At 38.6% G+C, this 25,807-nt stretch overlaps 2 protein-coding genes and 1 long non-coding RNA gene across 3 annotated transcripts in view; all 3 read left to right on the top strand.

Annotated features, from left to right (window-relative positions):
- Window positions 1-25,807, top strand: part of LOC134796434 (uncharacterized) — a 65,099-nt gene that overhangs the window by 6,472 nt on the left and 32,820 nt on the right. The gene's annotated exons all lie outside the window — the stretch shown is intronic.
- On the top strand, window positions 1,503-3,144 carry LOC134796540 (dynactin subunit 5). Its single transcript, XM_063768724.1, has 4 exons — window positions 1,503-1,650; window positions 1,728-1,915; window positions 2,363-2,474; window positions 2,850-3,144. The coding sequence occupies exons 1-4, from the start codon at window positions 1,603-1,605 to the stop codon at window positions 3,048-3,050; spliced, it is 549 nt and encodes a 182-aa protein (XP_063624794.1). The 5' UTR covers window positions 1,503-1,602; the 3' UTR covers window positions 3,051-3,144.
- The window catches only part of LOC134796419 (PAN2-PAN3 deadenylation complex catalytic subunit PAN2), a 30,443-nt gene continuing 8,973 nt past the window's right edge, over window positions 4,338-25,807 (top strand). Inside the window, exons 1-20 of the mRNA XM_063768623.1 lie at window positions 4,338-4,575; window positions 5,307-5,467; window positions 5,887-6,056; window positions 6,580-6,700; window positions 7,117-7,313; window positions 8,530-8,755; window positions 9,291-9,430; window positions 10,691-10,843; window positions 11,887-11,983; window positions 12,848-12,943; window positions 14,725-14,829; window positions 15,097-15,178; window positions 15,916-16,067; window positions 17,033-17,179; window positions 21,601-21,718; window positions 22,125-22,151; window positions 22,390-22,709; window positions 23,454-23,629; window positions 24,457-24,541; window positions 24,940-25,031. Coding sequence (XP_063624693.1) covers window positions 4,524-4,575; window positions 5,307-5,467; window positions 5,887-6,056; window positions 6,580-6,700; window positions 7,117-7,313; window positions 8,530-8,755; window positions 9,291-9,430; window positions 10,691-10,843; window positions 11,887-11,983; window positions 12,848-12,943; window positions 14,725-14,829; window positions 15,097-15,178; window positions 15,916-16,067; window positions 17,033-17,179; window positions 21,601-21,718; window positions 22,125-22,151; window positions 22,390-22,709; window positions 23,454-23,629; window positions 24,457-24,541; window positions 24,940-25,031 — 2,717 coding nt within the window. The 5' untranslated portion in view covers window positions 4,338-4,523. The remainder of the gene's footprint in view (window positions 4,576-5,306; window positions 5,468-5,886; window positions 6,057-6,579; window positions 6,701-7,116; window positions 7,314-8,529; window positions 8,756-9,290; window positions 9,431-10,690; window positions 10,844-11,886; window positions 11,984-12,847; window positions 12,944-14,724; window positions 14,830-15,096; window positions 15,179-15,915; window positions 16,068-17,032; window positions 17,180-21,600; window positions 21,719-22,124; window positions 22,152-22,389; window positions 22,710-23,453; window positions 23,630-24,456; window positions 24,542-24,939; window positions 25,032-25,807) is intronic.

The following is a 25,807-nucleotide window of genomic DNA, read 5'->3' as shown; positions in this document are numbered from 1 at the left end:
AAATTAGGGTAACAGATGTGTCGGCCAACTAGCTGCGTAGAGGAACTTCATTGTTCCTAACTAAATTAGTATGAACAATTTCGGATTTTAACAAGAATATTTCAAAATTAGGTAGCGCCTTCTGTGATAATGTTTTTAGTATTTACTAGCGACCCGCCCCGGCTCCGCACGGGTTAACAAATTATACACCCAAACCTTCCTCAAGAATCACTCTATTGATAGGTGAAAACCGCATGAAAATCCGTTCATTAGTTTTTGAGTTTATCGCGAACATATTACAAACACACAAATAGACAGACGCGGCGGGGGACTTTGTTTTATAAGGTGTAGCGATTTCGATCTATGTAGTACCTAGTATATGAAATTCTACGCAGGTAATAGTCTAAAAAAATCGATTAATTTGTTACGAGTTTTATTTTTAGATGGTTTTTTAAAGATTAATACGACATCGCATAATTTTTGCTATCACTTATTACTACGACTACACCTTTAGAACAGAAAATAAAAATTAGCAAATGAATAATAAAAACGGCTCAAACGTTTGCAAAGGAACGTCGTCTAGACATTTCACTTGTCATGCCAACCTTACTTTCTTTACATAATTTAAGTAATGAAATATGTAAATTCTCTCTCATTACATAAAAGGAACCTAAAAAAATACTTACATCATGTTATTCCCTGCTGTACTCGTTGGGAAAGCTATTATTTGATTTCCCTGTAGACATTCTGAAAAAAATATTGTACTTTACTAACGATATCCGTTCTCGTTTTTATTTATTGTAGATTCCAGACTAAAATTATATAATATCTCACCAGCTCCAGCCCGTGTCTCTCTAATAATATATCTATCCATTTAATTTATTCACTTTATAATTATAATAAGATATTGGTTTTAGCACGAAAAGTTTTAAATTTTAATTCAATTTACACAACACAACCGTTAAAAAAGTTTAACATTGGCGCCAAGTCATTTTTTTTTACTTAGGTACCTACTAGGTTTTTGAGTAGCGTTGAATAATTTTGTAAATATTTTAAATACCTACATAAGAAATGTTATTAGGTACATATACCTTGGAAAGAGATAATATTATATTTATATAATAGTTCAATCATAATAAAAACAAACAAGACAGTAAACTGTATAAATAAATAGATGGCAACCACGGCTCAATAAAATATTGGATGCCATTAATAGGACAAAAAAATAAGTTGTACTTATATTTTTTTTATTAAAGATAATGGCTACGACACTACGACACGACTTTTTTTGACGAAAGTTGCCAGTACCTAGTGAAACCCCAGATAAAATTAAATAATACTCTCATTTATTGCAGATGGCGTGGTTTCAACTCGAATTACGACATACTCCTTTGGAATATAAACTTAAATTTTAAATTCTATTCTAGAAGAATTATTTACTAATTTATTAAACACGCTTTCAAATACTAGCAGTTTTAATAGTAACTCAGATATTGCCAGTTGTCATTTTGACAGCCTGCCTGACATTGACATTTGACTGATTTCGTATTTGTTGATGGTCGATGAGTAATTGTTCGCTAAATTAGGAACTTACTTGATTTATTTAACACAAAACCTTATAAAATGGAGCTTCAAGATATTTATTACAATAAATCTGAATATGTGGAAACAGTAAGCTTGTAGAGCTCGCAGTACTTTTAATTATTATTTCATAAAATTCAGTTTCAACATAAAACTATTTTTCGCAGGCTTCTGGTAATAAAGTGAGCAGACAAACAGTGCTGTGCGGCTCGCAAAACATTATACTACATGGCAAAGTTATCGTTCAAAGCGAAGCAATCATAAGAGGTGACCTGGCGAATGTTAAGACAGGGCGTTTCTGCATTATCAGTAAAGGGTCCGTTATACGACCACCTTTTAAGAAGTTTAGTAAAGGGTGAGTACAAACTAGGGTGAAATGCTATAAAAGAAGTACGGCACTCCAAGAAGACTCAATCTGGTCTCTGCCTGATTGAGAGAGGGCTTATTGAGAATGATACATAACACCTGTTGGGATAAACATAATATTATAACGTGAGAGATCTTTAGTTTGTGGTACTGCTGCAGTTGTGTGGTACTTTTTTCTAAACCTTGAATTTATACTACCACCTATTTTTAGATTTACCATAGATTTTACCAGCTTAGTTGTCCACTTAGGATAGCTTTCTGGAAATCCCCGACATTCAACAAGTCTGGACACAATTAAGACAAAGAACCGGACATCTACAGATTGCACATACAGATAATGCCTCATTGTGCCTATTTTTAAACCATGTCAATTTATTTTGATAATGTTTGTATGAGAAAAGTAAATAATTTAAATAATATTTGTTTTACTTTACAGAGTAGCCTTCTTCCCGCTTCAAATGGGTGACCATGTTTACGTTGGGGAAAACACTGTGGTAAATGCTGCTGTGGTTGGATCTTATGTGTACATCGGGAAAAATGTTGTTATTGTAAGTACTAACTTTTGCCCGCGATTTTGTCTGTGTGGTAACAGTAGCTATAGTATCTTCTTCTTCTTCTTTATTAACTCTCTCAATTCCACCCCCCTTTTCACTCTCTTTAGAGATGATTTCCGGTATAAAAACTATCCTATGTCCTTCCCCGGGACTCAAGCTATCTCTATGCCAAATTTAAACTAAATCCGTTCAGCGGTTTAAGAGTCAAGAGGTAACAGACAGAAAAACAGACAGACACACTTTCGCATTTATAATATTAATTAATAGTATGGATTTGTTGACTTTTGATACCATTGGCCGGGTGTCAAATAGGTATAAGTTGCTGAATTTTCTCACAATTCAATATTTTACACACATAACTATTTACAGGGCAGGAGATGTGTCCTAAAAGACTGCTGTATGATTGAAGACAACTCCGTGCTGCCTGCTGAGACAGTAGTACCCTCATTCGCTAGATACTCCGGCAGCCCTGCCCGCTTTGTCACCACATTACCCGAAGCCATGCCTGACCTGATGACAGAGTTCACTAAAGGCTACTACCAGCATTTTTTACCAACTACTGTAAATTAAGTTTAAAAATAAGCTGCTAATGTTATTTAATTCCAATATTTTATAGTTTCTTTTATACTTATCATCATTAAATATAAATATATTTGCTTCAACAAAGTTATAATTTATTCATTAAACAATGACTGTATTCAAACAGACCCAACTTGTCAGTAAAAAGGAGCAATATTAAAATGTTCTATGGGAGATCAACCCTTTGCGCCTACATTTTTAAATTTGCCGCCTTTTTCAATTGACAAAGTGGCTGTGCCAGAGTATATCTACTTTTTTTGGGCAAAAATAGGCAATAGTTATTTGTACAACAAGAGATCAAAGTTTGATATTTCTTCGAGTGCTTATATTGAGTCCCGTGCAAGCGAAAGATTCTATAATAGATTCACGAGCGTAGCGAGTGAATCTAATTTAGAATCTTGAGCGTAGTAAGGGATTCAAAAGCGCACGAGATGTAAATAACTTTGATCTCGTGTAGTACACAAAATTTTTCACCCTAAGCAGTGAGAACATACCTAGAGGGACAGAGATAATAGAACCCAAGTATATCGAACTTGTATTAGACCCCGCATGTTGAAATGACCATAAAGGTCACTTGAATGTCATTTTGTTTCACTCAGTGAGCAAAATCGCATTTTGCTCACTGAGTGACCCACAATCAGTGAGCAAAATGCGATTTTGCTCACTGAGTGAGACAAAATGACTCAGTGAGCAAAATCGCATTTTGCTCACTGTTTTTAAGAAGCAAAGTACCCTTGTTCGAGCTGCTGAGGTGAAAAAGTAATTCTCATTTTTCCACTCGAATATTTTGATTTATATGAAGTTATTTTGGGGACCTGGTCAATTTATCTTAAGTCCCAATCTAGGACAATAATTTAATATTTTAAAGTTGAAATATTATTATGACAAATCCAAACACATGGGCGTTTAAAAATCAGAAAAATGCCTCTCGCAATTTGACAGAAGAGACCATGACGAGACGACGCAATCGCTTGCGTTGCAGCTGACACTTCTTTTAATATCCATATGACCCAAAATCACTATAGCAATTAAAAAACTATTTTGAACGTCATAAGCTTCACTGTCGTTTAGCAACATCCTTTGCATACCGGGCACAATGGCGTAAACAATCCGTTATCCCTTCGCTGCGCCATGTCACTAAAGTACTGTAGGCTCCACAAATCGTGAGAAACTAATAAGTAAACAAAGATTGTAGACCTTAAGGTAGTTAATTTACGGACGTAAATGTTCATAACATTTTGACATCGGTAGTGCATTGTTGTCAACTGTACTATTTTAAGTGGTTTGCGTTGGTTGTTGGTTTGTGATGCGATTTTGCATTTGCTTGCTTATTTGGCACCGGGTAATGAAATTAGTAAAATTATAATCAGAACCGGTAGTTTCTTTCAATGATGTATTAAAAACACAATGTATTGATGTTACTTACCTTCGAGTTCAAATAGAAATCGCATTTGCGTTCTGAAAATGGAGTACCATTTTAACGATCTGTGTATGCCAACCGATCATCTTTTAACAGGTAATTTTAATTCATTAGTACCAGCTGTTAAATTTGATGTTTGTATGACATATATAGACATTAGAACCCCAGGTTAAACATAGTGATACTTGAAGGTCTTGAAGTTGTCAGAAGGTTGTTTATTTCCGTTGACTATTTACCCTCTTTAGAAATAAGTAAATTTAGAAACTACCATCTACTGAGTCTTAAACATTGTCCAAATTGCACGTTTTTGGAGACACAGATTCCAAAGTAACTTTGATAGATTATTCTAAATTAAATCAAGTCAGTAAAAGTCCAACACAAAGTGTATTCATAGAAATAAAATTCTTCTTTGGATGGTCTTGTACCAAACTTTTAATGACCTTAACTTTTATCCTCAATTATACTTAATTTGTAAAGCTTGTTTCTTCTGATGGATATTTATTTTACACAATTGTAAACACATTTCAATAATATTTCATGTTTTATAAAAGATCTCAATACCTACTATAATCTCTGGTGTCCCATAGTACCTACTACCATTAGGTACTACTACTAGTAGGTATTAACCTACTAGTAAAAATTTAAATCAGATTAGAGCAGTGTTTTTCAATCTTTTTCATGATGCGACCCCCTTAGTACCTATGTACAAAATGTTTCGCTTATTTATTGCCTTACAGCTGGTAGAGTTTGAAAAACACTGCACTAGAGGATAAAACTGACAGAGAAACCTCACTTTCAAACAAATTCAAGATTCTTCTTCGTTCTAGACCCATACGCAGCTGAATACACTCAGCAGTACATCATGCCGTCACAGGAAGGGGAGTATGAAGTGCGGAGCACTATACTGGTGGACGGTGGAGACAGGTTTGGTGTCTCCGCTGTGCAGTTTGACAAGTTTGAAGAGCTCATCTGGATGGGGAATCAAGGGGTATGGATTTTTATTGTAAAATTTTTAAGTTCAAGTTTCAAGATGTACCTACATGTTTCCCTTTTGCTATACCTATTTTTAGTTGACAAAGCTTAATATTTCTCTTACTGTTTCTTGTTTTAGCATTAGAAAGAAGTCCACATAAGTAAGCAAGGGCTTTTTTATTAGAAACTTGTACACTATATTATAATGTAAAAAAATTATGACATCTGAACTATCATAATTATTGTTTATGTTAATATTATTTTCTTGTGGAGATCTTATTGGAATTAACTTAGGTTTAAACTAAGCCTCCACATTGACAGATCCACAGTATACGGCTAGGCTACCAGTGCATCTGCAAATATTGTCCCATCAGTACTAAGACTATTTAGTCCTAGAAAATAAATCCAACATCATAACTGATTGCTATATTTAAGGGCCACGTGACATCCTACTATGGCCCAGCCATGCAGAAATACACCTCCTTCCAAGTCCACGAGTCGGAAGAAGTGAGGGATATACTGACGATGGAGAATGGTATTTATGCGCTGACGAAAACGTCGCTGCGCCATCAGATACGGAGAGGCATTCCGAAACACACTCACAGGTCAGTAACATACATTAGTGACGTTTTCTACCAAAAGGTACCACATTGTTGGTTGTCGATAAGGTTGATTTCAAATTGAAGCTATATGGAAATGGCGCCTTATTGTCAACCGACAATAAGTAGGTACCCTTTTGGGCACATTTATATGTATACTTTTAAGAGCTCGGAAAAGCTTTCTTTGTGTGAGACAATATCCTTGTTTCCATATTTAAATAGATCAAATAGAGTGCTGAATAAATTGGTTAACCCTTTAGTCCGTAGCGGCAACATACTTGCCATCATACTTAAAACAAAACGCACAGAAAAAAAACTATAGCATTTAATTTTTATGTTATTACTTGGGCAACTTGGCTCCATATTTTTGTTTGTCAGTTGTATTTGCAAGTTTCAAAATTTATGCTATTAGAAGTAGGTTAGAATTGATTTATTTGCAAAATTTTATTACCTTGTCACAAGTGAAGTTGGTATGTTAATTTTTTTTTGTAACCATAGACATCATAAAAGTTCACCAGTTGCTCAACAGATCGCGCAACATGACGGACATGCAGTGCCTCTACCAGGTGAATTCTACCAAGCTAATGATGGGTGGACATCAGGACAAGTTGATAGATTTGGACCTTACCAAGCTGGTGGAAACTGTTATTGTGAGTATTTTTTACAATATGAATTCGTATGCTTTATAAATATTTTATATTCTAATATTTTTTTCTTCCACATGTCTTATTAACAAACCCCGGTTTGACGGGAGCAAATATGCACTGCTGCTAGTGCTTGATTAAATTATCGACTCTTCTAATTTTTCAACGATGAATATGAATTTGAAGCACTAGAAGACTATTTTTATTTTCTACGTGTTTGTGTACAAACTGCAAACGCAGCGGCATCTGACGTTCACGGGGCTTCAACACATATTTCCTTTAACCTCTTTACGTGGTATCACTCAAGAAAAACGGTCCCGGGCACGATTGAGTATATGACATTGCCTAGAATTATAAATACACTGTTCGTTTACTGTCAAAAGTTACGTCCGACTCGCTTTAAGCTGTTTATATCTTCACAGCCGATACCAGAAGAAGGCTGCGCCGTCCTTCGCGGTGGCGGGAGCTCCCTAGTCGCCTGCGGCAGCGCCAGCGGCTCCGTGAGCCTCCGCGACCTGCGGAGCCCTACGACAGCGCAGCACACGTTCCGGGCGCACTCCGCCTGCCTCTCCGACTTGGACATGCAGGGCGACCTTCTCATCACGTGCGGTTTCCAGTCGTGAGTGTTATACTAACTATAACTGCGAATGAAACTTGCGACCAGTTTTTTTTTAATTTGGTGCTTTTGGCGGTTTGAAGTATTACGGCAGTTCTATTTTTAAAAGTTGCTAATTTTAGCAAAAAATTTTAAACATGAGGCTAAAAATAGCTAAACTGTTGCGTGTTTTCTTGTTACATGTCTTAAAAAGTTGCTAAAGTTGACAACTAAGTTGCCAAATTGCCGGACGGCCAACATCTCCAGTAACTCCTGATGGTGCCTGGTTACAGTAGAGAGGCGACACACGTGTCGAGTTTTGTAGTTTTGGTCTTCTTCTTCAGTCGGTCCCTCAATACTGAGGATCGTGACATCATATCCTTCTGTTGAAGACCAGGTTCCTTCATATGGTTCTGTTCCCCGCCAAGCGCATGGCCTCGTGCAGTTTTAATTGCATAGGTGCCGTAATTTGAGCACACCATCTAGTAGGAGGAGGGCCCTGAGGTCTCGTGCCTTCAACTTTGTAGTTTTGGTAGTGGCTTGTTAAACATATTTATTTTCACCACACCAGCTCGGAAAGACTTACTTTGCACTTCAAAAACGGATAGCAAAGTTGCACTTTGCTATCAGTAATTCACATGTGAGGCAAAGTAATTAAATGCAAATTTTGAGTTGTTTTCTTATGTTTGCTGGTAGAATTGACTTGTAAATGATGATTTTGGATGATAAATATTTAATAATATTCATTTGAATTTGATTTGGTTTGATTTTGTTTGATTTTTTACATTTAATATTTGCTTCGGGTTGGTGTGGTGAAAAATTTTGTGTTTCACTCGGGGGGAAAATTTTGTTAAACCCTTGTGCTTTGAAACCCTCGCAACGCTTAAGTTTCCATTTTTCGAACCATTCGCTACGCTTGTGGTTCAATTTTGGAATCTTTCGCTTGCTCGGGTATCAATATTAGCACGAGCGGCTAAACAACAACTTTGCCCCCTTGTAAAACAAATAACTATTATGTATTTATAATCGTGATGGGATGGTGCTAAAATTAATTGCATGCATAAAATACTCGTACGCAAGGGTTTCACTAACACGTTATTATTTCGCTGCTTAGCAAAAAAAAATTTTATTACTATGGATTTCCGCATAGAAACTATGAATCTCTTAATTACACCAACACCCCAGCCCTTCCATATTTCTCACGTGACTTTTAATAGAAAAAATCTACCATTGTGAACAGAGTAAACGGCGTAGCAGTGGCGGAGCCCTACGTGATCGTGTGGGACGTGCGGCGCCTGCGCGGCGGCGCGGCCACGTCGGCCGCGTGGTCGTGCGCCACGGCGGCGCCGCCGCTGCTGCTGCACTACCTGCCCGCCTTCTCCGGCCGGGCCGTCGCGCTGTCCGGGGACGGACACGTCACGCTACTCCATGTTAACGCTAGTGATGACAACCACTCCGTTTTCCAGGTAAGATTCTAAAGGGGCACACAGATTACCATTACCAGTCTACGATATCAGCCTGTCAGTTAAAGCAAAATGTGACAGTTCCGAACAACTGACAGGCTGATGTCGTCCGGCGAACTGGTATCTGTGAGCCCCTTTAACGAGAGGTGGAAAGTTGCTAAAATATATGAAAAACCTTGCCAATTGGTAAGATTGACTGTTATAGTTCCTAAAAAAGTTGCCAAATTTTGCAACTCCGATTATAGAGACTGAGATCATCACACATTAATTAAATTATTACGTTATTTATGAAAGGGGACCTTATTGTCGATGGCGCTTAGGAGCTGTCCATAATCTATCGTTTTTTGACGATAGATTATGGACAGCTCCCCCCCCCCCCTTAAAATCATCCAAAATCATGCTTCGAATGACCCCGTTTCCTCCTACGTCATTATCCGATGTCCAGACCCCCCCCAATTTGAAATGACGTAATTTATGAATAGCCCCTTACGCCGACGATGCTCCGATATAAATACAATACACGGTTCTTCATTCACAGGTGGACACCCAATCCTCCCTCTGCAGCGTGATGGACGTGTCAGCAACCAGCCAAGCTCTAGTCTTCGGCGACCAAGCTGGACATTTGCATCTGTTCTCACCCCAGCACAATCACGAGCCAGTGTTCAACAATTTCTCCAGGTAAGCACACTAAGCGCCACTTGCACCATCCCTCTAACCCGGGTTAAGCGGTTAAACCGTAAACCCAGTGTCAAATTGTACAGGTAACCATGGTAACTGCAGATTTAACCGGTTAACTTCGGGTTAGTGGAATGGTGCAAGTGGCCCTAAGAGATGGGAATAATAATTGCCAAGGAGAGAGACTTTAACTTTAACATATGTAGTTGCAATATCTGAGAAGTGAGAACGCAACTATACGAATGTTTGGTAGAAATTTATAATTTTACGAACTTTTTTTTTTCAGCTCTATGCCAGTTTTTCGTAAATTTCAAATTTTTACTTGCGCTGTAGTAAAAAAAACCACGGCCAATTTTTTTTTTCTAGGCATGAGAAGATAGCAAATGACTCAACCTATCTGCCGTTTTAATTTGGCAAACGATGTACCAAACACCCTGTATACTCTGCTACCGAGAGAAAGCTATGACTTTTTCGTTAGCTGTCGAGTTTGTAGAAAAATTGTAAGACGCTGTAGATGGTGATATTATATTATTAAGGCCCATTTGCACCATTCCACTAACCCGGGGTTAAGCGGTTAAACCGTTAACCCAGAGTCAAATTGTAATTGGTAACCATGGTAACTCCAGGTTATTATACGGTAGCGACTCCAATTTAGAGGAAAAACTGGATCTCATCGCAATTAATCTAGTACATATCTCTCAATGTCTTCATTTACTGAGTCAGTAGGTAATACTGAGCAACTTAAGTGCTTGAACGCTTTCTGCTTGATAACTCATGATTTCTAACAGTCTTCTAATAACAAAAGGAGGAAGCTATCCATTCGACTGTATGTTTTATGCGTTTTTTACGCGATTACTATACACTTACTGCCCGGCATACTGCACTTCAGAGGCGGTCCAAAATTTTTTTTACTAATTGATTCACTACTTACCTCAAAAGGAAAAAACGGAACCCTTATAGGATCACTCGTGCGTTCGTCTGTCCGACCATTCCCCCCATCTCCGAAACTACTGGGTCTAAACTTTGAAAAAAAAAATACACAAAATACCTAGTTCTTTACCTATAGATGACAGGAAAACCTATTAGAAATGTGCAGTCAACCGTGAGTCGGACTTAATTATTTAGTTTTTGATCCGACCCCCACGGGGTTTTTACAGACATTTCATTCACGTTCCACATAAAAAATACATTGTTAAAAATTGGGTACGGAACCCTTGGAACGCGTGTCTGACTCGCATTTGACCGGTTTTTTTTACATCGCAGAGCCACCGAGTTCGCCGACGCCCCTCCGAACCTCCCCTTCGCGGGTCCAACAGACTCCACGTTCCAGTTCTCGTCCGTGCCCCTCCCCGCGCTAGCCGCCGGCCCGAGGTGGTTCAACGAACTACCCCCAGCCTTCTTTAGAAAGGGATACAGGTTTGTACCAGTCACCTTAACTATTGATGTATACAAGACTCGCGGTCACACTTAAGTACTTCTTAGGGGGTAAGATACCAAGTTCCAGTTTTCGTCCGTGCCTCTCTCCCTTGCTGTCTGGCCCGAGGTGGTTCAACGAACTACCCCCAGCCTTCTTTAGGAAGAGAGATCAGCTCACCAGCCTCATCGCTCGATCAGGACAGTTAGCTTTATGTCACGATCACAATTTTCACATTGTCCGATCCGATATCGGATGTAGGATCCTATAGTTTGTCAAAGGACTGTCTCATCTCAATTATAGACAGAGGGAATCGTACTATCTTTGTCTTACACTAGTAGGTACAGTCAACGGTAAAAATATGGGTGTACAAATCATTTCAAAAATATGTCCCATAACTCTTATGTCAGTGAATTAAGAACTATGGGACATATTTTTGAGTAAGTTGTCTACACCCATATTTTTTACCGTTGACTCTGTACTAGCACCCAAAAGAAAAGGATGAGTATAGTTTTCCTGGTTGTTACTGACTGACAAATTGGTTTGACCAACTATACATCCGCGTAGTCGTGCCGCGGGGGCGCTCCCGGGCGCCATCTTTAGCGGTCACGCACACAAACAAATTTTATCGGTCCGACAGCTGACGGGGGGCTCCGGGCCTCCGGCATAGCTGAATTTATCGGAAGCGCCTTTCCGATATCGGAGGTCGGAAGGCGCCTATGACAAAAACGGCTGCAGGAGAGTGCCATTGGCATTAAGTCCGCCTTTTTGCGTTATTTATCGTTTTTTAGTAATAATGATTTATTAAATGCATAAATAAATACAGAGAAACACATATATCTAACATTTTACTTCCTTCCGAAATCCGACATCGAATCGGACAATGTAAAAACGCTCTAAAAGGTATAGTTCGTTCGCGTTAAGAATGCAGTAAAATACCATTGTCCTAATAGCCACGCCCGTAATCAATCAAATCGTATGTAATTACAACAGTCAATTCCACAGTGACCAATGATTTTCTGTTAACAATTTTACCGTCCCACAGGAAACCAAAACCGATAGACCCAGAGGTCCTCAACACCATGAAAATGCAGGGTCCGATCGGCTACGCTCCAAACCCTAGATCTTTCAAAAGAAACCAGGTAACTATATGTAATTTTATATGATTCCGTTCCGTTTGTTACCCTATAAAATCATTACCCCAATATCATTATTGGCCAATTAGGTCGAAAAATAACGTATACATAGTATGATTTTTTTCTACAATTCAAGGGGATTTTTTTTAAACCGAGACGATTATAGGACAAACTTGCGAGAGAGCTATGGAGAGGAGTATGTTGGGGGTTAAATTAAAGGATTAATGTCGCAGTGCCGACATAAGAAAAAGAACCAAAGTTATTGACATCCTCACCCACATAGACTTGCAGAAATGGAGGTGGGCAGGCCACACTGTAAGGTGTAAGATCGATAAATGGAGCCAAAGAATCCTTATGTGGCACCCAAGAGACGGGTCAAGATCTAGATGCCCACAACTCAAACGATGGGAGGATGAAATAATAACTACTGTAGGACCATTCTGGACAAGACTGGCCAGGCAGAGGAAATACTGGGAAGAGATGGAGGAGGCCTTTGCCAACAAGCACACTGAACTACGAGACATCATTTAAAATCAATCCAAGCAAAAGCAAACAATTCAAAGTTCAGAAGAAGAGGCTATACAAATACAAATTAATGTAGTGTAAAAGTGCAAGTTATATAACATTTAGATCAGAAACTAAGCACGTAAGCTTGTAAATCTACTTTCAATCGTTATTTGCACCTCCATAAAATAAATCTGTCAGAACGCATCCTCTGAGAACCTCTATAATTGAAACAACGATTTTTTGAACCTATTTAATTGACCTGCTTAAATAAAAAACCTGGTTAATAGACACAAAATTGCCGCTCGCTTGAGATTTCAATTATCCAGGTTTCACTGTATTATAAAAACGTGTTTATTGTTTCAGATGCCCTACATAGAGGACACTCTAGAAGACCTGTTCGCTGCCAAAGTGACAGAAAACAAATTCACGAACCAACCCGTGCCCAAGCACTATCAAAAGGTACGCTATTGAAATTCAAGATACGGGCGCGTTAACAGAAATATAAAAACGTAAGTTATTTCATCATATTCTATTATTAAATTTATAATTATACTTTTACTTTAAGTAATAGGGATTATTTTATTACTAGCTTTTGCCCGCGACTTCGTCTGCGTGGAATTAGTGACAGCAGCTAAAGTATAGCTAGGTATTGCGCCTGGATAATGCTAATAGCAATCGTTCAATTCGCGCATAGCTTACTTCAATTATTAGGCAATTTATTAACTCTTTCAATTCCACCCCCCTTTGCACTCTCTTCAGGGATGATTTCCGACATAAAAACTATCATATGGCCTTCCTCGGGACTCAAACTACCTCTATACCAAATTTCAACTAAATCGGTTCAGCGGCTTAAGCGTGAAGAGGTAATAACAGACAGACAGACAGACACACTTTTGCCTTTATAATATTAATAGTATGGATTATTGGGTGTTATGGGCCTTTGAGTGCCACGTCGACCAAGCAGTGATCTATTGTGACGGCCCTTGCAAAGTTCATTACTAATGCCCGTTGAATCCAGAAAATTCCAGATTTGGGCCGTAATGTTCTGTACATCATAGGGTTGCAACGTGTCGCCCTAAGTAGGTACTTCTTTTTGACATTAGTGGTCCGCAGGAACAGAGAATGTGCATTGCAGTCTCCTCTGACTCCTGGCAGAACCTGCATGTCCCATCTTGTTTCTTTCCAATAGGGGATATTACTGCAATGTTCTGCCGCCAGAGTGCAGCACTACCGACTCAGTAAATTCATAGACTAACTTATACATATACTGTGCCTTAAACTGTTTTTTGACAAGTTTTCACAGACAATTTTGTTAACAAGGGCCTACCGGTAAACGAGGAAATTGAAATTCTGTGTATGTGTTTTTTTGTAGTTATCTGCCTCTTTATCGCTCGAATATGCAAGAGTGATAGAGAGATTAGATAACGAAATTGTCAATGTGGTTTGTTTACTGTATGTGCCACAAAGGTGCCACCTACGCAGAGCTTTGCCTAATATTCCCTATTTGAAACATGCGTTTGTTCAACTTGCAATGTCAATTCTAATCTCCGTAGTGATAGGGATACGTCTGGTGAAATAATATCCACTGGTGTTCCACTATTTCGCCGAAGATATTTATCGGACAATCTTAATATTAACACACAAAACTAATCTTTGTCAGTGGGGAGACACTCCTGACTTCGGTCGAACTCGGCTCCGTTCGGCTCAGCATTGCTCCGAGCAATTATTAGGGTTGGCACCACTAGACTTCCTTGTGCGTGCACGACCACAGATAAGATAATCACTTGAATTTTGACAACCCTAATTAGCCGAAACGGATAGTGCCATACATTAGAAAGGGATAGCATGATTCGACCCCGAATCGCTGTCAAACTTCGGGTTTGTAGGAATTGTCCTTTCTGTACGGTAGTACTATTATTTCTTCTGTGTCTTTGTGTGTTTTGAATTGGTCTTACGAACTCTATCGCTACCTTCTGCGTTAAAAAGTGTCTTTTTAAGTTGCTGTAAAAACATAAGTAGTTGCTAACCGTTACGTTGGGAAATAATACGAATCATTTTGTTGAGTTGCCATGTGGATCGTTCGAAATTATGCGAAAAGTTGGCGGTGAAATGACATCAAAAAAATTCGGCAACGATTTAGAGAACTATACCAACATACAACTAAAAAAAATTCTATGTTAAACCTGAGAAAAACTAACAATTATTATTAACAAAATTTTTATCCTACAATATTTTTTTAGACTGATGGCCGTTACAACAAGCAAGACAGTGAAACAAGCAACAAGCCCGGCCTCCCTGGATTGGAAGCCATTTTACCCAATTCGTACTGCAACTCTATGCTTCAGGTAATAACATTGATTTTTAACTGGCAAACCATTTGCGATGTAACCTTTATTGAAATGGTTGAGGATCCTATAGAAATACTATATTTTTTTTCTTTTTCTATCACCAGCCTCTATGAGTTTGTCTTTTGGTAAGAATTTCATAGTCTTTACTTTACGAATTCCGGGATAAAAAAAACCAAGTCCGAAGGTCATTAACTTTCTGTGTATGTGTTTTTTTGTGTATTATAAAATTTTCAATGTTCAGATTAATTTTCATCATTGTTTCAGGTTTTGTACTACACCCCGGCTGTGAAGGCAACGTTGCTGGCTCATACTTGCGCTAAGGAGTTCTGTCTCAGCTGCGAATTAGGTACGCCTACTACTACTTCCAATTTTTGTATTTTTTTTAATGTCAGAGTCATACAGTTTTTTTTTTCATTTTTAAGCTATACTCGCGAGGTCTAGGGCTCACAGAACCACTAGTCATAAGTGTCGCTTAACTTCAAACTCGGGTAAATCCATTCGACCCTCTCAGCAAATATCTATCCTATTACCTTTCCTTAATACCACAATTGCATAATCTGACAGATGGATTTACCCGAGTTTGAAGTTAAGCGACTTATAAGTTATTAAATGTAATTCCTAGATTCCCGCGGACGTGATATATATATCACACACGCGATTTCATACATAATGTATGAAAAGTAAGCTTAAGAGGTTTTTGGCATTGTCTATGACTAGGACACGAGGGGTTAACCCTTGAACGCTACGCTTATTAGGCATTTATAACGCGCAATCGTAAACATTATGCTACGACAGGCGTGGCTCACTCCGCGATTTCGTCGCTTTGCTACAGGTAGCTAAAAGTACATCCGTTCCACACCAATTTTGGTGGTTAGCCATAAGGCTCGCGTGGCGCTGTCGCCACCTAGCGGCCATATCTGTCCTGATCGTAACAGACGCGTTTTGTTAGAGAGTGAGTCTTCTGTACCTAATACTATTATTTATTCTGTGGCTACGAGTATGATGAAGGTCTATATTACATACTGTAACCGTGCGCGTCTGTTTGGACGCATTTGGCGGTCAAATTTAGTGTTTATTATATAGGGTTCCTGTTCCGAATGCTTGACTCATCCGGCGGCGCAGCATGCCAGGCGGCAAATTTTCTACGAGCGTTCCGCACCGTGCCTGAGGCTGCTGCTTTAGGTCTTATACTTCCCGATCGTCAGGACTCGCAGGATTTGCAGGCTTTGATACAGGTATGTACTGGTGCCCATTTATCAAACGGTATTAGACTAATATTATTAGTCCACGAACTGTCAAATCGTGTGGATTGCCATGACAACACACTAATAATATTAGACTAATATCGTTCGAGAAATGGGCCCCAGGGCCTTTACTACAGGGTAGGATACGTCAATGTCTTAGACAAAGTACAACCTGGGGCCTATTGCATAATAAACTACAACTAATATTACAAGCGGAACTCCTTATTTAATAAGTGAGTGAAATTAGAAAAGGAGTTGTAGTTTGTTATGCAATAGGCCCCTGGTATTTAGTTTCTCGTACGATTACGGGCGAAAAATCGCTTGATACCATAGGCAAAATTGTGTCAACATGTGACAACCATACAATTGTAAGCCTCCCACAATTTACAAAATGGTTGGGCTATAAGACTATAATCCTAACACCAGCATATGCGGATTGGAGACTACGGATAATGCGGATGGTTTCCTCACGATGTGTTACTTCCTTAAAGAGCAACTGGTAAATATTAAATGATATATTTTAATTTAAGAGGGTTTAGTATAAAGGCGGATTGTCAAAGTAATTTTTGTAGCCACAGTAAATTTACCATTTACGGTATGGCGCCATCGCTCGAAAACCATACCTAAAATGGAGCCATACCTTTGGCCTATGCTCGTGTAGATGGCGACACTTTTTGACATTTAACATATTAACACATACCAGTAAAGGAACAAGGATCAAAGTCAAATGGCGCTCTAAAAGTTTTAATCAACTGTCGAAAGTCTCGAAAGATGGCAGTAAATTTACTGTGGCTACAAAAATTACTTTGACAATCCGCCTCTATATCCAATTCTCTTTGATATATTAAATGAAGGTATATGTTTGGAGTCAGGGATTGGTTAGAAAGCCGCATGGCTTGTCAAGATAGTGTATCTACGCGTTTTACAATGCATCAAACTTCATTCTATTTTTTCAGAGTTGGAACCGTTTCATACTACACCAAATGCACTACGAAATCCTGGAAACGCGAAAGAAAGAAAAGGAGATGGCCCTACTAGCCAACAGTTCGCCCCCCAAAATAAGGGGTAGCGTGCCAGCTCCCATCGTAGCACCCTCTACACAAGTAAGCGTTAGACTAAAGCATAGAGAAAAAAATACATACCGGATGTAGCCTGTAACACGAGCAAATAATTAAAACATAGATTGTACTCCTCAAACGATGACACTTTTATTCAACAACTTTTAATAATTATGAAGTATTTAGGGTCCCTATTTTTCATACAAAATAAATATTATCTTCAATGGACGCCATCGCCACGCCATATCATTGTGATTGACGTTGGTTGTCACGCCTTAAACATAACAAAATTCGCAATACATTGCGTCTTAGAATAAACTTTAAAGTATTAAAAATCAAACCAGACGTTATTTTAAAAGTTGCTGAACAAATGTTGGTCAGTATGAGGAGTACAGCCTACAGTTAAATTTTTTGCTCGTATTACATGCCACATACTGTAGATTGCTCACTCCATACATCAGTTTTGGTACCAAAATAGTACATTACTACAGAGGCCGGGACGAAATAGGTCTGAGCGCGGGCAACCCCATTTCCCGCCGAGGTATGTATAGTGCTTTTCTCAAACATGCAATGAAATAGTATATTGTAATAGTATATTGAAATAGTATATTGTTTGTATGGCATAACTCTAGTTAAGTAATGTATTAGGTATAAGTATGTAAGTTAAGTGGGTAGAACACAAAAGGATTGAGAGCGCTTTATCCGCCAACAAACTGTCCTCAGTTTGGCGGAATATAAATATGTAAATACCCTGTAAGTTTTTTTGCGATAAATAAATAAAAAAAAAAAAAAATCCACGAAACCCAAGTTTTATTTATAGAAAAAACTAAAAGTAAACTACACCCAAAATATAACCAACACGTACCTATATCATTATCACGCGTATGTTTTACACGAGTCGTGTATTTTTACTACCCGTATATTTTCATGTATCTTTGATTTTTTCGCCTTATCCGTCTGACTGTCGTTTTCGTCACATAAGTTTACATAGTCTTTCATGTTGATATCATGTTTCACATACATCGTTGCTTTATGCATGGAGTAAATAAGCACAGATTATATAATAGTTCTTACGAACAGATACTTATCTCTCAAAGAAAACGCAAATACCTACCGTTTTGATACCTACGCAATAATACAATGGAATGACCTTCGACGCGCCGCTCCCCGCACCGCGCGCACCGGCACAACGCTAGGGTTGCTGACGCTTAGAAATGATAAATAAATACCTACGAGTGAAATAAGCGGAGTGAAATAAAAGGAAAGCTAAATCTTAAATTATAATAGGTACCTACCTAATATTCCGTTTATGCGTTAGTGTTTGCGAAATACTCATTTTAAAAGGTCATATGTCCCTGCAGTAACCGCAGTGTTTACGCCGTTTTATAAACCGCGAAATGATCCCAGCAAGAATTAGTTTTAAAACTTCGTGGAGTTTAACCCTTTACCGCATATGGGTACAAATTTGGAACGTAATGATATTATCCTCTTGGATTGATATAAGCGTCATCTGCTTTACTGAACTTGTAAGAGGTAGAAACTATGAATACTACTGAACGTTTTCTGTACTTGATGCAGCTTCTAACTAGTTTGTGGTCCATATGACGTTATCTTTTCCACCGACGTCCGGCAATTTTACTTGCAAGTGTGATTGACAACTTTGTAATTAGCTTTTCGTTGTTATATTTAGTGCAATAAATAATTTTTCAGCGTTGAGTATTAGAAAAGTATATGCCGCGAGATTTTACGGCAAAACATGTAAGCATTTATATTCAAATGACTATGTATGATGTTGTGAAAGTTTGTTCCTGAAATGGAACACTATGCGTTACAAGCTAGAAGGATTGGACTAATATGGAACATTATGCATTATTGATTTTTTTATCAGTTTGGCAAATATGGAACCTTATGCACTCAGGCAAGCTACTTCTGTATTTTATTTTTATTAAGTTAGGTACGTTAGCCGCATTGCTAATAATCTGTAGATAACCGGTGACAGCTGGTAGCTACAGATAGCCTATAACGATCAAATTATTTTACTACATCAATGACAAACAAGTATACGTTCCGTATGGTGGTAAGTGGCTACCATAGCCTAAACCTTAGCAAAAATAAGTATAAAAATAATAAATAGTTTTTGAAATTGTAAGTGATTTTTTTTAAACTTACATTTCCATACATATATTGCATACAGTTCCAAATTTGACGGTCGGGCTCCGGTTATCCACTAATACATAAAGTTACAAATTTGGAACAAATTGTTATTTACTATTATTTTTAATTGGGTCCAATATAGATTTTTTTCACAATTTTTTTTATGTTGCATTTATAGTGTTTTATAACATATATTTAATTCGGGGAGAATAAAAAATCCATGCGGTAAAGGGTTAAAACCTGTTAGAGATTTACGTTAGATAATAGAGAAAACATCAATACAGGTATTATAAGACAAACAGGGCATAAGTTTAGTACTTAATACCTACATTGAAATAGCAGTAAGTACCTACTTTCGTTAAAATAAACATGACAGTACCAAAAGAACTTAAAAGTTAGCTACCTACTTGTTTCAAATAGATACTAGATAGGTAAGTATATAACTATAAATGTGTCATTAGAAACATCACATCTTTAAAGAAATTTCGTAGCTTTTAACTACCTATCGTAAAAATAACGGTAGGTTTACTTACTTTTCCTCATTTGTCGGAAGAGGAAAAAACGATCATTTATTATTTGATTTGGTATTTTTGCAGCCATAAACACTACAAGCTGTGTAATTTTCGTTGCGATGACATTTCCTTCGTATGAATATTGAATGATCTCACAGGCATATTCGAGCGCGCGTGCGTACGTTAGCGCGTGTGGCAACCAACTGGCTCGCTTGTCTACCGTGAACGCGAGCGGATTCGTAGGTATTAATCCGAGCTCGCGCGGCGAGTTCCATAGGCCTGAAATAAGTATAATTTCCACAGTGTTGACGAGTTTGTAGTTACATTCATTTAAAATATGCCACAAAACTGTTTCTAATAAACTGTAAGCCATTTTTCTTAGTTTCTCAAATAATAAAATTGCCATAAGCAACCATATACATACTTCGTCTTTGACTTGGCGGCAGAGGCAGCAAGTTATTAAAATCAATTCTGCTTACGCTGCCAATTCCAACACCTACGATTACAATTAATATTAATTTCATTATTTCGTCGGAACTCATATTAAAGTCAAAAAATCAACAACGCACCATTATATATATATATTAATTTTGACCTTTAGACATTACCTAGGCTAGTCGTATATTTTAAATATTTTTATTATTATTTTTGGACATTTTTATTTTTTATATTCTTTATAATTTGACTGATTTTTACATTTTACCTACTCTTTTCTATTTTATAGAAAGTCGTTTTATATTGTATTACTGTTATTTTATTGTTTTTAGATTATTATTATTGATATTTTTTGTTGTGACGATCTTTTTGTGAAATGCATTCTATTTTGACGTGTGAAATTTAATGTATATTTACAACAAGAAATAAATGAATCTAATCTAATCTAAATCCAATAAAACAGAATGAATATTTTTCAACTTTACCTCCATAACAATTTAAAAAATATAACTACGTGTGTTTGAGTAGACCGTTTTACCGCTAACGTTTAGATGAAATATTTTAAATGTTTTTATTTGTGTAGTTAAATTTATAATTTAAAATTATAATATTATTGAATGTATTATTTATTAAGTTCATGTTGATTTTATACAAATAAAACTGCAAATTATAGCAAACATTGTTTTTTGTTTTTTTTTTATAGGCGTAGTGGCAGAGTGTCATTACGAACCATAAAGCAAATACTGCCTCTAGTTTTTTTTAATGGATGAATGCCACGATGCTGTGTCACAAATATCTGTGAAATGAAAATTAAAAAAGAGGACTTTGCCGGCCTAGGCCTGCAAGATGCGTATGAAATTCCATTAACGACCTTTTGTCCTAGCCGCACCTGAAACGTCATACTTCGCAGCCTATTATAAGGAACATAACATCAATATTTCATTGCTTGTTTGAGAAAAGACTATTATTTTCATAGTCGACATCTAGCATCGAGTAGCGGAATTATCAGTACTTTGTGATTACGTATTTCCTCTTTGCACGATACATGGATCTCCAAGAATTTCTTCAGTTCTATGGAACTCGATATAACATGGGAGTAGTTTTGTCTCTAGACTCTGGGGACTTGGAGTTGGATAGAAATCACTAACTTACAGTCAAACTGTCAGATTTTACTGTGGAATAACAGTTTCATAGGTACCCAAAGCTGTTTCCTTTTATTCCTCTTAATTTTATGTGTTATTGACATAGAGGCTTAGAGTAAAAAAAAAAAGAAACCATAAAAAGGTTTAGTTCATCAAAAAAAATATTAAAATAAAATAATGTATCGTTTTCTCTGCAATAAGTAATAATTAAAATCTCAAACAGGTGAACGGATATCCGGAAGAATACCAGTACGCAGAGCTAGAGTTTCTCGGGCCCAGCACGGAGTTTGAAGACGGCGAGCCGAGAGAAGACGGTTGGCATAACTTGAGTCAGGAAGAAGGTATGATATTAAACGTATGTTTATATTATAACACTTGAACTATCAAGTAAACAGTAGTAGCCATAGATAGCTGATAAACATGTAATGCACTCCAATAATTGATCTGATCTAAATTAATATTCTTATGCCTACACCTATATTTGAACGCAATATTATTATTTCACGAACACATTCTGCATGCGCCGCCATTTTTAACCGACTTTCTATATTTAAATAATAAAGAAAGATAATGTTTGAGACTTCATGAGTGTCCTTAAAATTCTCTAACTTTCTGTTTAGGCATTATATTTATTTAGGCATTTGATTATCACCAAAAATAGGTTTTGCCATTAAAAAAATTGTGCCAAAAGTCCAATTATCTAAAATAAATGTTGTATTCATGTATAATATTAATTTGTACACGCAGCCTTATTTGGACCTGTGGAATACTCAGGTAAATACTCAATCAACACTTACAGATGTACAAATATCATCTATTTTTCTGCCTTGATGTATCACAGGGTCCAAAAACCAAACGGTCTAAGAGCTAGCTACGGAAATAGGTTTGCAATTTATAGAGCAACGAAATCCCTCTAGTTAGTGTGCCATACTATCAGTATTAATTAATCCGGGCGCCTGGCAGCTGTTCAGCGGTGGCTCTCCGTCTAAAACCCTTATCATTATTTTCTCAGTTTCTCCAGACACTCAACTCAACAAGGTGAACGACGAGCTACCAAACCAGCAAGTGGACAGAGAAGAGTCGGATATATCGCAATTGTTCGCTATCGGCCGACACCAGCTCAACCGGTGCTTGAAGTGCAATAAGGAGGTAATATTATGTGGGAAATGTATTCTACCTCATATAGTTTACATCTACCAAGTGTCTTTAGACTCTCAAATCAGTGAGGATGAGCTACCAAACCAGCAAGTGGACAGAGAAGAGTCGGATATATCGGAACTGTTCGCTATCGGCCGACACCAGCTCAACCGGTGCTTGAAGTGCAATAAGGAGGTAAAATATTCTGCTTCGCATGTAGTTACAGCGACTTAGATATTGACAGCGGCAGATGAGACAATGCAAGTATGTCACTTTGATTTTATTAACACGCAGAGGCCATCAGACATATTGGAGTTCTAAATGTGCTCAAAAACATGTCAATATGGACTTTAACGTCTTGATAATAGAGGCTTTCTTCCGGATGCAGATAGTATACAATGAGGTTGGTCTACAGACCCTCAATTCAGCTGGATGATGAACTCCCAAACCAGCTAACCGGTGACATGGAACAAATGTCATATGCGAAAGTTGTCAGATAAAATTATGCGGTTAAAAATCATCAATACTCCTTATCAGTATTATATTTTTAGGGTCACCCTTTGATCTTCAATTACGTTCACCAAACGTTAATTTTTGCAGGAATTTTCGTTTCAATAAAGAACAAAACATATTACTAGAACGTGTTACAACGTTAGTGGCTACTGATGCCAGAGTTCATGGTATCGATGTGCCGACGGAAAGTTTTATTACATAAAAAGACAATGCCACACTCGTATTCTTTGTAACCTACTGTCTCGACGCTTGTCTAGCATGAGTTGCGTTCACGCGCGCGAGTCCATACTTGAAGACGCGCAAGATGTAAGGAGTCGCGAGAACAATCATGCCAGCAGGTCTGGAATTGGTTGCTACAGACGCAAACCCCAAATAACTATTTTCAACTCTAGCCGTTTATTTGACCTGTCAAATCTGTACTCGCAGGAGGAGCGCTCATCCGTCGTGCTAGCCTGCGCCCTGCAGTACCCGATGGGCTCCGCGTCGGCGCGCGGCTTCGCTGAGCTGGTCCGCGCCTCGCTCGCGCCGCGCCGCGCCACGCCCGCCTGGTGCGAGCAGTGCGCCCGCTTCACGCCCACGCAGCAACAGGGCAGGGTTATACGGTAAGTGTTGTTTATTCCCTAGGCCAGGGGTCCCCAAACTTTTTTACCTGAGGGCCATATTCCATATTGCGCCTCAGAAACTTTCAACCCCTGGAGCCTGGCTCCCGCGGACCGCACGCTATGGATGTCGGCGGGCCGGATTGGACGCGTCGCGGGCCGGGGTTTGGAGACCCCTGCCCTAGGCAAACAAAAGTCAGAACAGACACGAAATGTGGTTGGGGCGTAAAACATTGGGAATCTTCTAGAAGACGAGTCGCACGAACGTATCTATCGTGCTAAAGCTAAAGAGTTAACAGTTACCTTGAAGTAATTGTTACACTTAGTGATAATAGTTAAAACGTTTGTAGTTATATTTTACAAAGTGTAAACAATTGTTGGTGAACCAATATAATTAAAAAAAAACACTCCTCTATAAATTGCCGTGGAAAAATTGTGTTTTTTGGTCATTTGGCATGGCGTAAAACCAACAGTTTTTAAATGTTGCTCTTCGATTTAGTGGAGGGTCATCGAAGGAGTAGCGATGGCTTCAATCCAGGATACGCGAGAATTTCCCTCTGAGGGCGTCCGCTAGCTGGCGGGTACACTTCGCTGGCGCAACGCACGCGGGCGCTATTGCAGGTAAAATCCGTCGCACGCGTCCGCGCCAGTTAGCAACACTCATACGATCACGCTACTCGCACGCTCCGTGTAACCGCGCCAGCTAGCGGACGCCCTAACAGGCAGAAATCGACTGACGTGGAAACTGTAAATATGATATCTTAAATTACCAAATGGTTTGAAATGAAGCCGGATTCGACTAAATTTACAAATATCTATATTTTTTACAGATTACCGCCGATATTGGCAATAAACTGTGGCGGTGTCACTGCCCACGAGAAAGCTTACTGGGCTAAAGGCACACCGAAGGAGACGGTAACTACGTACTTCTTTAATCACAATTCATTGAGGTAACTTCGTTCGTGATTTTGAAAACCGCGCTAATATATTCTAAACCGTTAAAATTATCCCTGATGCGAAGTTAACCCAACCCAAATAAGATGAATCTATATTTGATCTGAATCTATATATTACAGTGCCATCTTCAACCTATCTAAGAGCCATTTTTACAGAAAGCCGCCACTAAATCAGTTTAGAAATAATTGGGAACGTTCATTGAGCTCCTGAGCTGAAATTAACACGAACAGCTACCCTCAATGCATAATATACACAAATGGCGCAATTTACAATAAATGAATTGACTATTAATTACTATATTTACTATCAACTATGTATATTTTGTTTGACTTTGACCGATGTGTAATATTTTTCAGCCGGACTCAACGAAACGCGGTAGCAGCGGCAAGCCGTGCCGCTACGGCATGCATTGTGCGAGGCCGGGCTGCCGGTTCAAACACCCTGACAGGTAAACTACACCCACAGGCTACCTGACCTTTGACCAATGTGTAATATATTCTAGCCGGACTCGACGAAACGCGGTAGCAGCGGCAAGCCGTGCCGCTACGGCATGCATTGTGCGAGGCCGGGCTGCCGGTTCAAACACCCTGACAGGTAAACTACACCCACAGGCTACCTGACATTTGACCAATGTGTAATATATTCTAGCCGGACTCGATGAAACGCGGTAGCAGCGGCAAGCCGTGCCGCTACGGCATGGATTGTGCCAGGCCGGGCTGCCGGTACAAACACCCTGACAGGTAAATTACACCCACAGGTTACCTGACCTTTGACCGATGTGTAATATTTTCTAGCCGGACTCGACGAAACGCGGTAGCAGCGGCAAGCCGTGCCGCTACGGCATGCATTGTGCGAGGCCGGGCTGCCGGTTCAAACACCCTGACAGGTAAATTACACCCACAGGCTTACCTGACCCTTGGTAGACCTTCCACCGTCGTTTAAATAGAATTTAATATTAGTACCTACTAACCTTGGTAACTTTTGTGACAGACCCAATAAAAAAAAAACATTTATTTCGTTCCACAGAAATCCATAAAAGGTTAGTCGAACATGTACATGCAGGAACTTGTAATTAAGACTATGTTAGTACTTAACTTATTAGATATATACTACAGTATTTCATAAGAAGCTAAGGAACGGTGCAGGTTTGACAAGTGCTGCATATAGCGACTATCGAGCCTACCCGCCATCACACTCAGAAGCGGTATCATGGTCGCATTTTTA

Source organism: Cydia splendana, chromosome 13 (genome assembly GCF_910591565.1).
Source record: "Cydia splendana chromosome 13, ilCydSple1.2, whole genome shotgun sequence".
Taxonomy (NCBI): domain Eukaryota; kingdom Metazoa; phylum Arthropoda; class Insecta; order Lepidoptera; family Tortricidae; genus Cydia; species Cydia splendana.
This window is presented reverse-complemented; position numbering and strand designations above follow the sequence as displayed.

Coding starts and splice junctions, on each gene's coding strand:
- LOC134796540 (XM_063768724.1), top strand. CDS start 1,603: ATGGAGCTTCAAGATATTTATTACAATAAATCTGAATATGTGGAAACA. Junction 1,651..1,727: donor AATCTGAATATGTGGAAACA/GTAAGCTTGTAG, acceptor TATTTTTCGCAG/GCTTCTGGTAATAAAGTGAG. Junction 1,916..2,362: donor TTTAAGAAGTTTAGTAAAGG/GTGAGTACAAAC, acceptor TTTACTTTACAG/AGTAGCCTTCTTCCCGCTTC.